This window comes from Salmo salar, chromosome 13 (assembly GCF_965601325.2).
Source record: "Salmo salar chromosome 13, fSalSal1, whole genome shotgun sequence".
In the NCBI taxonomy this organism is placed as follows: domain Eukaryota; kingdom Metazoa; phylum Chordata; class Actinopteri; order Salmoniformes; family Salmonidae; genus Salmo; species Salmo salar.
In genome coordinates, this window is record NC_138303.1 from 11,164,784 (window position 1) to 11,179,076 (window position 14,293).

A 14,293-nucleotide genomic window follows, 5' to 3' on the forward strand; every position below is an offset into this window, starting at 1 on the left:
CAGACAGACAGACAGACAGACAGACAGACAGACAGACAGACAGACAGACAGACAGACAGACAGACAGACAGACAGACAGACAGACAGACAGACAGACAGACAGACAGACAGGGAAGGGTGCGTGCATGTTTTTTGTGCATGCTTGCCGTGTGTGCGTGTGTGCGTGCGTGTGTGCGTGTGTGTGTTAGTCTGTGTGTGCGTGCGTGTGTGTGTTACTCTGTGTGTGCGTGTGTGTGTGTGTGTGTGTGTAGTCTGTGTGTTAGTCTGTGTGTGTGTATGTGTGTGTTAGTCTGTGTGTGTGCGTGCGTGCGTGCGTGCGTGAACTACCATCTTCACTCCAAAAGCGTCTCGGTGGACCAGATTGTGTTCAGACCAGATCTCCAGCTCTGTTTATGTCTGGGGTGTAAACTAAACCGTGTTTCAATAATCCAGATGCTGAAATGGCCTGTTCTATTGGGCTCTCCACACAGATACATAGACAAGCTGTTGGGCTCTCCACACAGATACATAGACAAGCTGTTGGGCTCTCCACACAGATACATAGACAAGCTGTTGGGCTCTCCACACAGATACATAGACAAGCTGTTGGGCTCTCCACACAGATACATAGACAAGCTGTTGGGCTCTCCACACAGATACATAGACAAGCTGTTGGGCTCTCCACACAGATACATAGACAAGCTGTTGGGCTATCCACACAGATACATAGACAAGCTGTTAGGCTCTCCACACAGATACATAGACAAGCTGTTGGGCTCTCCACACAGATACATAGACAAGCTGTTGGGCTCTCCACACAGACCAGCAGCGGGCCTCCCCGCTAGACAAGCTGTTGGGCTCTCCACACAGATACATAGACAAGCTATTGGGCTCTCCACACAGATACATAGATAAGCTGTTGGGCTCTCCACACAGACACATAGACAAGCTGTTGGGCTCTCCACACAGACACATAGACAAGCTGTTGGGCTCTCCACACAGATACATAGACAAGCTGTTGGGCTCTCCACACAGATACATAGACAAGCTGTTGGGCTCTCCACACAGATACATAGACAAGCTGTTGGGCTCTCCACACAGATACATAGACAAGCTGTTGGGCTCTCCACACAGATACATAGACAAGCTGTTGGGCTCGCCACACAGATACATAGACAAGCTGTTGGGCTCTCCACACAGACACATAGACAAGCTGTTGGGCTCTCCACACAGATACATAGATAAGCTGTTGGGCTCTCCACACAGACACATAGACAAGCTGTTGGGCTCTCCACACAGATACATAGACAAGCTGTTGGGCTCTCCACACAGATACATAGACAAGCTGTTGGGCTCTCCACACAGATACATAGACAAGCTGTTGGGCTCTCCACACAGATACATAGACAAGCTGTTGGGCTCTCCACACAGATACATAGACAAGCTGTTGGGCTCTCCACACAGGTAAATAGACAAGCTGATGGGTCAGCATTTCATCGACCAACTAGCCTGATCCCAGATCTGCAGTATTGCTAAATCCTATGGTCTGTTAGTACAGTATTGCTAACTCCAATGGTCTGTCAGTACAGTTTCGCTAACTGCTATGGTCTGTCAGTATAGTATTGCTAACTCCTATGGTCTGTTAGTACAGAATTGCTAACTCCTATGGTCTGTTAGTACAGTATTGCTAACTCCTATGGTCTGTTAGTGTAGTATTGCTAACTCCTATGGTCTGTTAGTGTAGTATTGCTAACTCCTATGGTCTGTTAGTACAGTATTGCTAACTCCTATGGTCTGTTAGTGTAGTATTGCCAACTCCTATGGTCTGTTAGTACTGTATTGCTAACTCCTAAGATGTGTTAGTGCAGTATTGTTAACTCCTATGGTTATTGTCACATCAAGCAAATGTTTTTAAAAATAAAAACAGAAATACCTTATTTACATAAGTATTCAGACCCTTTGCTATGAGACTCGAAATTGAGCTCAGGTGCATCCTGTTTCCATTGATCATCCTTGAGATGTTTACACAACTTGATTGGAGTCCACTTGTGGTAAATTCAATTGATTGGACATGATTTGGAAAGGAACACACCTGTCTATATGAGGTCCCACAGTTGACAGTGCATGTCAGAGCAAAAACCAAGCCATGAGATCGAAGGAATTGTCCGTAGAGCTCCGAGACAGGATTGTGTCGAGGCACAGATCTGGGGAAGGGTACCAAAAAATTTCTGCAGCATTGAAGGTCCCCAAGAACACAGTGGCCTCCATCATTCTTAAGTGGAAGAAGTTTGGAACCACCAAGACTCTTCCTAGTGATGGCCGCCCCTGCCAAACTGAGCAATTGGGGGAGAAGGACCTTGGTCAAGGAGGTGACCAATATCCCACTGGTCACTCTGACAGAGCTCTAGAGTTCCTCTGTGGAGATGGGAGAAACTTCCAGAAGGACAACCATCTCTGCAGCACTCCATCAATCAGGCCTTTATGGTAGAGCGGCCAACCGGAAGCCACTCCTCAGTAATTGGCACATGACAGCCCGCTTGGAGTTTGCCAAAAGGCACCTAAAGACTCTCAGACCATGAGAAACAAGATTCTCTGGTCTGATGAAACCAATATTGAACTCTTTGGCCTGAATGCCAAGCGTCACATCTGGATGAAACCTGGCACCATCTCTACGGTGAAGCATGGTGGTGGCAGCATCATGCTGTGGGGATGTTTTTCACCGACAGGGACTGGGAGACTAGTCAGAATCGAGGAAAAGATGAACGGAGAGATCCTTGATGAAAACCTGCTCCAGAGTGCTCAGGACCTCAGACTGGGGTGAAGGTTCACCTTCCAACAGGACAACAACCCTAAGCACACAGCCAAGACAACGCAGGAGTTGCTTCGGGAATCGGTCTCTCAATGTCCTTGAGTGGACTAGCCAGAACCCGGACTTGAACGCGATCGAACATCTCTGGAGAAACCTGAAAATAGCTGTGCAGCAATGCTCCCAGTCCAACGTGACAGAGCTTGAGAGGATCTGCAGAGAAGAATGGTAGAAATTCCCCAAATACAGCTGTGCCAAGCTTGTAGCGTCATACCCAAGAAGACTTGAGGTTGTAATCGGTGCCAAAGGCGCTCCAACAAAATACTGAGTAAAGGGTCTGAATACTTATGTAAATGTGATATTTCAGATATTTTTTGCTTTGTCATTATGGGGTATTGTGTGTAGATTGATCAGTGAAAAAAAAATACAATTTAATCAATCTCAGAATAAGGTGTAACCTACCACAATGTGGAAAAAGTCACGGGGTCTGAATACTTTACAAAGACACTGTACATACAGACATAGATCTGATACACTTGTTGGTCTGTGAGTTTTGTCAAGTCTGAGATTCAATTAATTTATCTCACAGATGTAAAACAACACTTTATTGCTAGTTATTTAAGAGATATTACTGTGAAAGTGATTCTGACAGAATACAATTTCCTTTTCTAAGTACTTGTTTTCTATGTGCGGCCACAGATTGAATTTCTAGATAATTGTGTAATTTAATCAAAGAGGCGATTAGAACGGTCACTGAGAGATCAATTTGATTTGCCAAGTTGTAAATAGGCTACCATAAATCAACAATGCATAATTAAATTGAAAAAAATTATGCAGACAAACCTATCCATCCATAGTAAGTGCCATTCCCCGACACAGATTCAAGTGGAATTCATTCTCATGCATCCTATTTTCTACAGTATATAGTGCACTTCTTTTGACCCCCATAGGGCTAGGGAATAGGATTCCATTCAGGACAGCCTCAGACATCATTACCATGTTAAAATAGTCCATTCATACATTCTCAGAGCTTCGTATTATACACGATTTCATGTGTGCGCACATAGGATTATTGAAGTGATGAGGTTTCACATTCAGTAAATCTTACAGTATTGCGTCCTACTGGTTTTTCTGTATACACTCACTTTACTGTAAGTCACTTTTTGTCTTATTATTATTATTATTATTATTATTATTGTTATATTGATGACGTATATGAGTGTGATCGGCAGCCCCCAGTTCAATAGAGGTCAGTGTCTCTACAGACATGATACAAGCATCCCAGTTCAATAGAGATTAGTGTCTCTACAGACATGATACAAGCATCCCAGTTCAATAGAGGTCAGTGTCTCTACAGACATGATACAAGTATCCCATTGGCATATATATGACTGTATTATAATCATAGTGATGAGTAGTGCCATTAGAAGGAGTTACAGAAACTCTACAGACATGTTATTTAACCAGAGAGACTAGAGTGCAATATAAAGGAGTCAGTGATAAATAAGGAATGGCCTTTTTAAAAGTAGCTTTATATGCAAGTTATTTAACCAGGGGTGACAATGGAACAGACTATTGAGCTGGCCTTCATCCTCCATAGAAAATGGTGTGTTTTATGATTCTGGTGTTATACAGTACCTTACATATCACCATCACAAAGATATACAGTCGTGGCCAAAAGTTTTGAGAATGACACAAATATTAATTTTCACAAAGTCTGCTGCTTCAGTGTGTTTAGATATTTTTGTCAGATGTTACTATGGAATACTGAAGTATAATTACAAGCATTTCATAAGTGTCAAAGGCTTTTATTGACAATTACATGAAGTTGATGCAAAGAGTCAATATTTGCAGTGTGGACCCTTCTTTTTCAAGACTTCTGCAATCCTCCCTGGCATGCTGTCAATTAACTTCTGGGTCACATCCTGACTGATGGCAGCCCATTCTTGCATAATCAATGCTTGGAGTTTGTAAGAATTTGTGGGTTTTTGTTTGTCCACCCGCCTCTTGAGGATTGACCACAAGTTCTCAATGGGATTAAGGTCTGGGGAGTTTCATGGCCATGGACCCAAAATATCGATGTTTTGTTCCCCGAGCAACTTAGTTATCACTTTTGCCTTATGGCAAGGTGCTCCGTCATGCTGGAAAAGGCATTGTTCATCACCAAACTGTTCCTGGATGGTTGGGAGAAGTTGCTCTCAGAGGATGTGTTGGTACCATTATTCATGGCTGTGTTCTTAGGCAGAATTGTGAGTCCACTCCCTTGACTGAGAAGCAACCCCACACATGAATGGTCTCAGGATGCTTTACTGTTGGCATGACACAGGACTGATGGTAGCGCTCACCTTGTCTTCTCACCTTGTCTTCAACAAAAAATAAAAGCATGTACTGTATGACAGTGACAGACCATTTCATCAACTTGAAAGAGAGGATGGCATTGGTGTTTCTCTACAAGTAGGGTTAGTCAACATGTTTTTCTACTTGCACACACACACGCACACACACACACACACACGCACACACACACACCACGCACACACACACGCGCACACACACACACACACAGAAATCAGAACCATGGACAGCCACATCATATTTATCTTATTGGACTGAGTTGTTTTGGGTATATTTTAGTTGTCACTGTATTAGACTAAGCAGAGGTGATTTGATGATGTTGAAATGCTGCTGCAATAGTGGAGGCAGCTCCTGTTTTTCTTTACGCCTTACGGTAACTCTGTGGTTTTAAATCAATAGTTGTTTAGCCGTCCTAAAATATCGGAAATATTAACTTGCTTGACCATGCTGTAAGTAACTGTCTGTTACTGTACATGTAATATGCTTTGTGGACTTCACTGGACGGAGGATTCTATCCGGTTTTGTGATGAAACAAAGGTGTGGTTGAATTTATTCTGCTACTGTGTCTTCTTATTGTCTCGGCCTTCAGGCCTTTATATCACGGTAGAAAGACATATGAATTAACAGGTTATAGATCTAACACAATTACCACAACACAGAGGTTTTAATATGGTGGTGGGCTTGGCTTCCCCAGTGATTTTATCCCTGCACCACTACTGCTAGGAGCCAAGACCTGCACATCGTCTCCTGCTAGGAGCCAAGACCTGCACATCGTCTCCTGCTAAGAGCCAAGACCTGCACATCGTCTCCTGCTAAGAGCCAAGACCTGCACATCGTCTCCTGCTAGGAGCCAAGACCTGCACATCATCTCCTGCTAGGAGCCAAGACCTGCACATCGTCTCCTGCTAGGAGCCAAGACCTGCACATCGTCTCCTGCTAGGAGCCAAGACCTGCACATCGTCTCCTGCTAAGAGCCAAGACCTGCACACGCCCGCTGGGCCGCCTGCCCCCGTCTCCTGCTAGGAGCCAAGACGCCTCGCCCCGGAGCCGACGCACCATCCACGCCCGCTGGGCCGCCTGCTCGTCCTGCTAGGAGCCAAGACCTGCACATCGCCCTGCTGGCCCGCCTGCCACGCCCGCTAGGAGCCAGACCGCCACCTGCTGGGCCGCCGCCACGCCCGCGGAGCCGACCTGCACATCGTCTCCTGCTAGGAGCCAAGACCTGCACATCGTCTCCTGCTAGGAGCCAAGACCTGCACATCGTCTCCTGCTGGGCCAGCCGCCACGCCCGCGGCCAAGACCTGCACATCGTCTCCTGCTAGGAGCCAAGACCTGCACATCGTCTCCTGCTAGGAGTCAAGACCTGCACACATCACATCGTCTCCTGCTAGGAGCCAAGACCTGCACACATCATATCGTCTCCTGCTAGGAGCCAAGACCTGCACACATCACATCGTCTCCTGCTAGGAGCCAAGACCTGCACATCGTCTCCTGCTAGGAGCCAAGACCTGCACATCGTCTCCTGCTAGGAGCCAAGACCTGCACATCGTCTCCTGCTAGGAGCCAAGACCTGCACACATCATATCGTCTCCTGCTAGGAGCCAAGACCTGCACATCGGCTCCTGCTAGGAGCCAAGACCTGCACATCGTCTCCTGCTAGGAGCCAAGACCTGCACATCGTCTCCTGCTAGGAGTCAAGACCTGCACATCATCTCCTGCTAAGAGCCAAGACCTGCACACATCACATCGTCTCCTGCTAGGAGCCAAGACCTGCACATCGTCTCCTGCTAGGAGTCAAGACCTGCACATCGTCTCCTGATAAGAGCCAAGACCTGCACACATCACATCGTCTCCTGCTAGGAGCCAAGACCTGCACATCGTCTCCTGCTAGGAGCCAAGACCTGCACATCGTCTCCTGCTAGGAGTCAAGACCTGCACATCGTCTCCTGCTAGGAGTCAAGACCTGCACACATCATATCGCCTCCTCAAAATGCACCTGTTAGTCAGACTGATGGTTCTGTTTTAATTTTCTGGCTGTCTGGTTGTGAGTTTAGATGGTGTCTGTCTGTCTGTCTGTCTGTCTGTCTGTCTGTCTGTCTGTCTGTCTGTCTGTCTGTCTGTCTGTCTGTCTGTCTGTCTGTGTGTGTGTGTGTGTGTGTGTCTCTCTCTGTGTGTGTGTGTGTGTGTGTACAGACTGTAGGTCTGCAGTATCTCTCAGTGTAGTGTAAATATGCTTGCCACTGGTACTCTCCAGAGCCATACTCAACATTTCACGTTCTGAAAGACAAAGAGGAGCAGACAGGGAGGGAGGGAGGGAGGCAGACAGGGAGGGAGGGAGGGAGGGAGGGAGGCAGACAGACAGACAGACAGACAGTGAGGGAGGCAGACAGGGAGGGAGGGAGGGAGGCAGGCAGGAAGACAGGGAGGCAGGCAGACAGGGAGGCAGGCAGACAGACAGGGAGGCAGGCAGACAGACAGGCAGGGAGGCAGGCAGATAGACAGGGAGAGAGGGAGGGAGGGACAAGGAGGGACAGGGAGGGAGGGAGGCAGACTGGCTGTCTTTGTCCTCTGGCTGGCCCCACAGATCCACACTCCTCTGTTGTGCAGGAGAAACCCCAGGGACCTGCACTCTCTGTGGGGCAGAAGAGGGCCTTGTGAGTCACCCCTGCGGCTAGAGACCCAGGAGACCGTGCTTTACACACACTGATGAATGTTGTTATGATGATAGACTATATGGGCTCAAATCGATTTTCTGTAGATATTTGTCTTTCCATCCCAAGATTTATTCCACTCATTCTACGATCAAAAGTAATACTTATTGTAGTTCCCAGAACCTATACTCCAGAGACCAAAGAGACTAGAGACCAGGGACCAGAGACCAGACACTACAAAGACCAGGAACCCAGGTACCAGAGCCCGGGGACCAAGGGACCAGAACACAGAGACCAGGGACCTAGATACCCTGGACCAGAGACCAGAGACCAAAGACCAGACACCAGAGATCAGGGACCAGAGACAAGGGACCAGACACCAGAAAGACCAGGAACCCAGGTACCAGAGCCCGGGGACCACAGCCCGGGGACCAGGGACCTAGATACCCTGGACCAGAGACCAGACACCAGAGATCAGGGACCAGAGACAAGGGACCAGAGACCAAAGACCAGAGACCAGACACCAGAGACAAGGGACCAGAGACCAGACACCAGAAAGACCAGGAACCCAGGTACCAGAGCCCGGGGACCAGAGCCCGGGGACCAGGGACCTAGATACCCTGGACCAGAGACCAGAGACCAGACACCAGAGATCAGGGACCAGAGACAAGGGACCAGAGACCAAAGACCAGACACCAGAGACAAGGGACCAGAGACCAGACACCAGAAAGACCAGGAACCCAGGTACCAGAGCCCGGGGACCAAGGACCCAGATACCCTGGACCAGAGATCGGGATCAGAGACCAAAGACCAGACACCAGAGATCAGGGACCAGAGACAAGGGACCAGGGACAAGGGACCAGGAACTAAGTACCAGAGACTAGGGACCCAGAGACCCAGGGGACCCTCCCTCTGCTGTTTTACACTAACTGATTAATGTTGTAATGATGATAGAGGAACTAAAGCTTTTCTTTGTGGAGATGTACTTTAGATGTCTTTCTATCACACTTTTTTATTACATCAATAAAGATTGATGGTATTCATTCTATTAAAAAAACATCAAACATGTGATGTACCCATAATGATGGAGCAGTTAATAATTTAGCCTTTAGTGTGATTTATCCCTTAGTGTGATTTATCCCTTAGTGTGATTTAGCCTTTAGTGTGATTTATCCCTTAGTGTGATTTAGCCTTTAGTGTGATTTAGCCTTTCGTGTGATTTAGCCCTCAGTGTGATTTAGCATTTAGTGTGATTTAGCCCTTAGTGTGATTTAGTCCTTCGTGTGATTCAGCCTTTAGTGTGATTTAGCCCTCAGTGTGATTTAGCCTTTAGTGTGATTTAGCCCTCAGTGTGATTTAGCCTTTAGTGTGATTTAGCCCTTAGTGTGATTTAGCCCTCAGTGTGATTTAGGCTTTAGTGTGATTTAGCCCTCAGTGTGATTTAGCCTTTAGTGTGATTTAGCCCTTAGTGTGATTTAGCCCTTAGTGTGATTTAGCCCTTAGTGTGATTTAGCCCTCAGTGTGATTTAGCCCTTAGTGTGATTTATCCCTTAGTGTGATTTATCCCTTAGTGTGATTAGCCTTTAATGTGATTTAGCCCTCAGTGTGATTTAACCTGTAGTGTGATTTAGCCCTCAGTGTGATTTAACCTTTAGTGTGATTTAGCCCTCAGTGTGATTTCGCCTTTAGTGTGATTTAGCATTTATTGTGATTTAGCCAATAGTCAACTAGCTACTAATACCAGCATGGTGTTGATTATGATGCGGCCACAGTACGGAGGTTGACAAATGTCACCTATCGACTATCAACACATCTGAAAATTAGCTGTTTTCATATTCCCTTGTATAGTCTGAGTGTACATTCGAAATGACACCCTTTTCCCTATATAGTGCACTTCTTTTGACAAGAGAGCCCTATATGTCCCGGTCAAAAGTAGTGCACTATGTAGGGAATGGTGTGGAATTTGGGACGGCGCTGTGACTGTGAGAGGACTCAGGGGTTATTAGTCTTGACTATATCACCATGGACAGATTGGATTATCTCTCTACTGTACTTCTCTCTGCTCCTCCTCCTCCTCTGGCAGCTGGATAAATACGTGTATGTCCCGTCAATGCCATTCAGGTACTTAGTACCTGCCATCTCTACATTCAGCCCTCCCACACAAATCAATCAGCAGTACAGTACATTGTTTGGATTTGTTTTCCAATGGATAACACAAACACAAATGCTAACACAAACACAGACAGACCAGAGTTATTGTGGGAGATGAGCAGGAAAGCAGGTGAATGGTGAGCTTTCCAGTGGTGAGTTTAAGGTCAGAGTAGAGCTGGGTGATATGGGCCCAAAAAAATCCATATCCCAATAAATGGACTGAATTATCACTGTAATGATACAGTTAACGATACATTCATAACAATGTGTACCAGGTACTTTTATTTTTTTATTACCCAATAAATCTACTACTACTACTTTGAATGTTATCAGCTATCAATTGTCCAGTTAGCAATAGCCTGTACTAGCAGACTTATTACATTCTGTTAGTAAAGGCTACTTGTTGTTATTATCGATATCAGTAAAAAGTCCTCTATATATTCAGTCGGTATTGGTCAGAGGCAGAGTAGACACCCGTCATGATTATCTTCTGTAAACTGTTTAACTAGGGCAGCAGTTGAGTTGTACTATGAAGGCACTTTCTGAAATCTGCTGGCTTTATGAATACATTTCAATGATTGGTTAACTGAGTGATTGGTTAATTGAGTGATTGACTGGTTGATTGTCTTGTTTCAGGGCATAGCGTTTGCCTCCCTCTTCTTCATTCTGGTTTCCATCACTACGTTCTGTCTGGAGACCCACGAGTACTTCAATGACCTGCAGAACCGCACGGAACACGTGGTGGTGGGGAACCACACGGAGGTGGTGGTCTCGGTGGAGGTAAGAGAGAGGGATCCTCATTGTCAATAGACTATGATGCTTTCCAGAAAGAACCCAGAGCCTCTAGCCTCTAGTGGAGAACCCAGAGCCTCTACCCTCTAGACTCTAGTGGAGAACCCAGAGCCTCTACCCTCTAGACTCTAGTGGGGAACCCAGAGCCTCTAGTGGAGAACCCAGAGCCTCTAGTAGAGAACCCAGAGCCTCTAGTCTCTAGTAGAGAACCCAGAGACTCTACCCTCTAGACTCTAGTGGAGAACCCAGAGCCTCTACTCTCTAGACTCTAGTGGAGAACCCAGAGCCCCCCTCTAGACTCTAGTGGAGAACCCAGAGCCTCTAGCCTCTAGTGGAGAACCCAGAGCCTCTAGCTTCTAGTGTAGAACCCAGAGCCTCCACCCTCTAGTAGAGAACCCAGAGCCTCTAGCCTCTAGTAGAGAACCCAGAGCCTCTACCCTCTAGACTCTAGTAGAGAACCCAGAGCCTCTAGCCTCTAGTAGAGAACCCAGAGCCTCTACTCTCTAGACTCTAGTGGAGAACCCAGAGCCTCTAGACTCTAGACTCTAGTAGAGAACCCAGAGCCTCTACTCTCTAGACTCTAGTAGAGAACCCAGAGCCTCTACCCTCTAGACTCTAGTGGAGAACCCAGAGCCTCTACCCTCTAGCCTCTAGTGGAGAACCCAGAGCCTCTACCCTCTAGCCTCTAGTGGAGAACCCAGAGCCTCTACCCTCTAGCCTCTAGTGGAGAACCCAGAGCCTCTACCCTCTAGTCTCTAGTGGAGAACCCAGAGACTCTAGCCCTGCCTCTAGTGGAGAACCCAGAGCCTCTAGCCTCTAGTGGAGAACCCAGAGAACCCAGAGACTCTAGCCTCTAGCTTCTAGTGGAGAACCCAGAGCCTCTAGCCTCTAGTGGAGAACCCAGAGGCTCTAGCCTCTAGTGGAGAACCCAGAGTCTCTAGCCTCTAGTGGAGTACTCAGAGCCTCTACCCTCTAGCCTCTAGTGGAGAACCCAGAGACTCTAGCTTCTAGTGGAGATCTGAGATTGGACAGGTGAAAACAATATGGTGATCATTTCATTGTTTCTGGATAGGGACCTAAATGTATTGGACCTTTTTTCGATGTATTGTACTGTATTGTATTGTATTGTACTGTATTGTACTGTATTGTATTATACGGTACTGTATTGTATGGTACTGTAGGGTATTGTACTGCATTGTATTGTACTGTATTGTATTGTACGGTACTGCGTTGTACTGTATTGTACTGTATTGTATTATACGGTACTGTATTGTATGGTACTGTATTATACTATATTGTATTTTACTGTATTGTACTGTATTGCACTGTACTGTACTGTACTGTACTGTACTGTACTGTGCTGTATTGTGCTGTATTGTACTGTATTGTACTGTATTGTATTGTACGGTACTGCGTTGTACTGTATGGTACTGTATTATCTTGTATCTTTGTGGTATGGCCAACATTTTTAAGCACATTTTCGTGATCAAATGAATTTAAATAATATATAGATTAATAGATTGATACTTCAATGATCCCTGAATTGAAATCCAATAATCTAATGTATAATCTAATCTACAATGAAATCTAACATATACTCTAATCTAATGTATACTCTAATCTAATGTATACTCTAATCTAATGTATAATCTAATAGAATGTATAATCTAATGTATAGTTTAATCTAATCTATAATCTAATAGAATGTATAATCTAATCTAATCTATAATCTAATGTAATTTACAATCTAATGTATAGTCTAATCTATAATCTAATGTAATGTATAATCTAATCTATAATCTAATGTATAATCTAATGTGTAATCTAATCTAATGTATAGTCTAATGTCTAATCGAATCTATAATCTAATGTATAATCTTATATATAATCTAATGTAATGTATAATATAATATATCATCTAGTCTAATGTATAATGTAATGTATAATGTAATGTATAATCTTATATCTAATGTAATGTATAATATAATATATAATTGAGTCTAATGTATAATGTAATGTAATGTATAGTCTAACATAATGTATCATCTAATGTATAATGTAATGTAATGTATAATCTAATGTGTAATGTAATGTATAATCTAATGTAATGTATAATCTAACAATGTATAATCTAATGTGTAATGTAATGTATAATCTAATGTAATGTATAATCTAACAATGTATAATCTAATGTATAATGTAATGTAATGTATAATCTAATGTAATGTATAATCTAACATAATGTATAATCTAATGTAATGTATAATATAATCTAATGTATAATCCAATGTATAATGTGATCTACTCTAGGTGGTGACCAAGCCCATTCTGACAGTGGTGGAGGGCGTTTGTGTGGTCTGGTTCACCTTGGAGTTCTTTGTGCGCATCGTTTGCTGCCCCGACAAGCTGCTCTTCATCAAGAACATGTTAAACGTCATTGACTTCGTGGCCATCCTGCCCTTCTACCTGGAGATGGGTCTCAGCGGCCTGTCCTCCTCTAAAGCAGCCTCCGACATCCTGGGGTTTCTACGGGTAGTCCGCTTCGTCCGAATCCTCCGGATCTTCAAGCTGACCAGGCATTTCGTCGGTCTGAGGGTTCTCGGCCACACGTTGAGAGCCAGCGTCAACGAGTTCTGCCTGCTTATTGTCTTCCTGGCGTTGGGCGTCCTCATCTTCGCCACGATGATCTACTACGCAGAACGGATAGGGGCCCAACCGGACGACCCGCGCGGCTCTAAACACACCCACTTCAAAAACATCCCTATCTCCTTCTGGTGGGCCGTGGTCACCATGACCACCCTGGGCTACGGGGACATGTACCCCCAGACGTGGCTGGGCATGATGGTGGGCGCGTTGTGCGCCCTGGCGGGGGTGCTGACCATCGCCATGCCCGTGCCTGTTATAGTCAATAACTTTGGGATGTACTACTCCCTGGCCATGGCTAAACAGAAGCTGCCTAAGAAGAAGAAGGCGCACAATCCGAACCCGGACGCTCCCACGGACACGGTCTCGTTCGGGAAGTCTGTCACTAACTCTCCCAGGGACAGTACTCAGAGTGATACATGTCCTCTGGCTGCGGAGGAGACTATCAACAGGAACCGCTCAGGTCAGACCAATTCAAATTACAATCTGAATACAAATTTCGATGTTTTGGCACTAATTTTACCCTATACTCTACTTATTCATCACACTGTTACTACACACTTAAATGTTTTTGAAACATTGATATGAGAAAATCAGCTAGAACAACTCAGGTCAGAGACACATTCAAAATGATTTAAATCAAATTCAAATTCTGTTGGCAGTAATATCACTCCATACACCATGCTTTGTCTTCCCATCCCTGTGCCAGTATGTGTTTGAAGCATCGTTATGATATGCCATAGGCCACAATGATAAGTGGATGTTTCATTATTCAGAACCATCAACCATTCCACCCAATCACACTCAGACCATATTCAAACTTTTTCAAACCCACTACTCCTCTTTACACATCAAACTGAATCATTGTGTACGAACCAACGCCATAATGATAAATGGATTTACCATTCATTTATAC

General features: G+C 45.2%; 1 protein-coding gene across 1 annotated transcript in view; it reads left to right on the top strand.

Annotated features, from left to right (window-relative positions):
- kcnc4 (potassium voltage-gated channel, Shaw-related subfamily, member 4) overlaps positions 1–14,293 on the top strand; it is a 67,802-nt gene that overhangs the window by 24,801 nt on the left and 28,708 nt on the right. The window contains exons 2-3 of the mRNA XM_014134361.3: positions 10,579–10,722; positions 13,045–13,840. Coding sequence (XP_013989836.1) covers positions 10,579–10,722; positions 13,045–13,840 — 940 coding nt within the window. The remainder of the gene's footprint in view (positions 1–10,578; positions 10,723–13,044; positions 13,841–14,293) is intronic.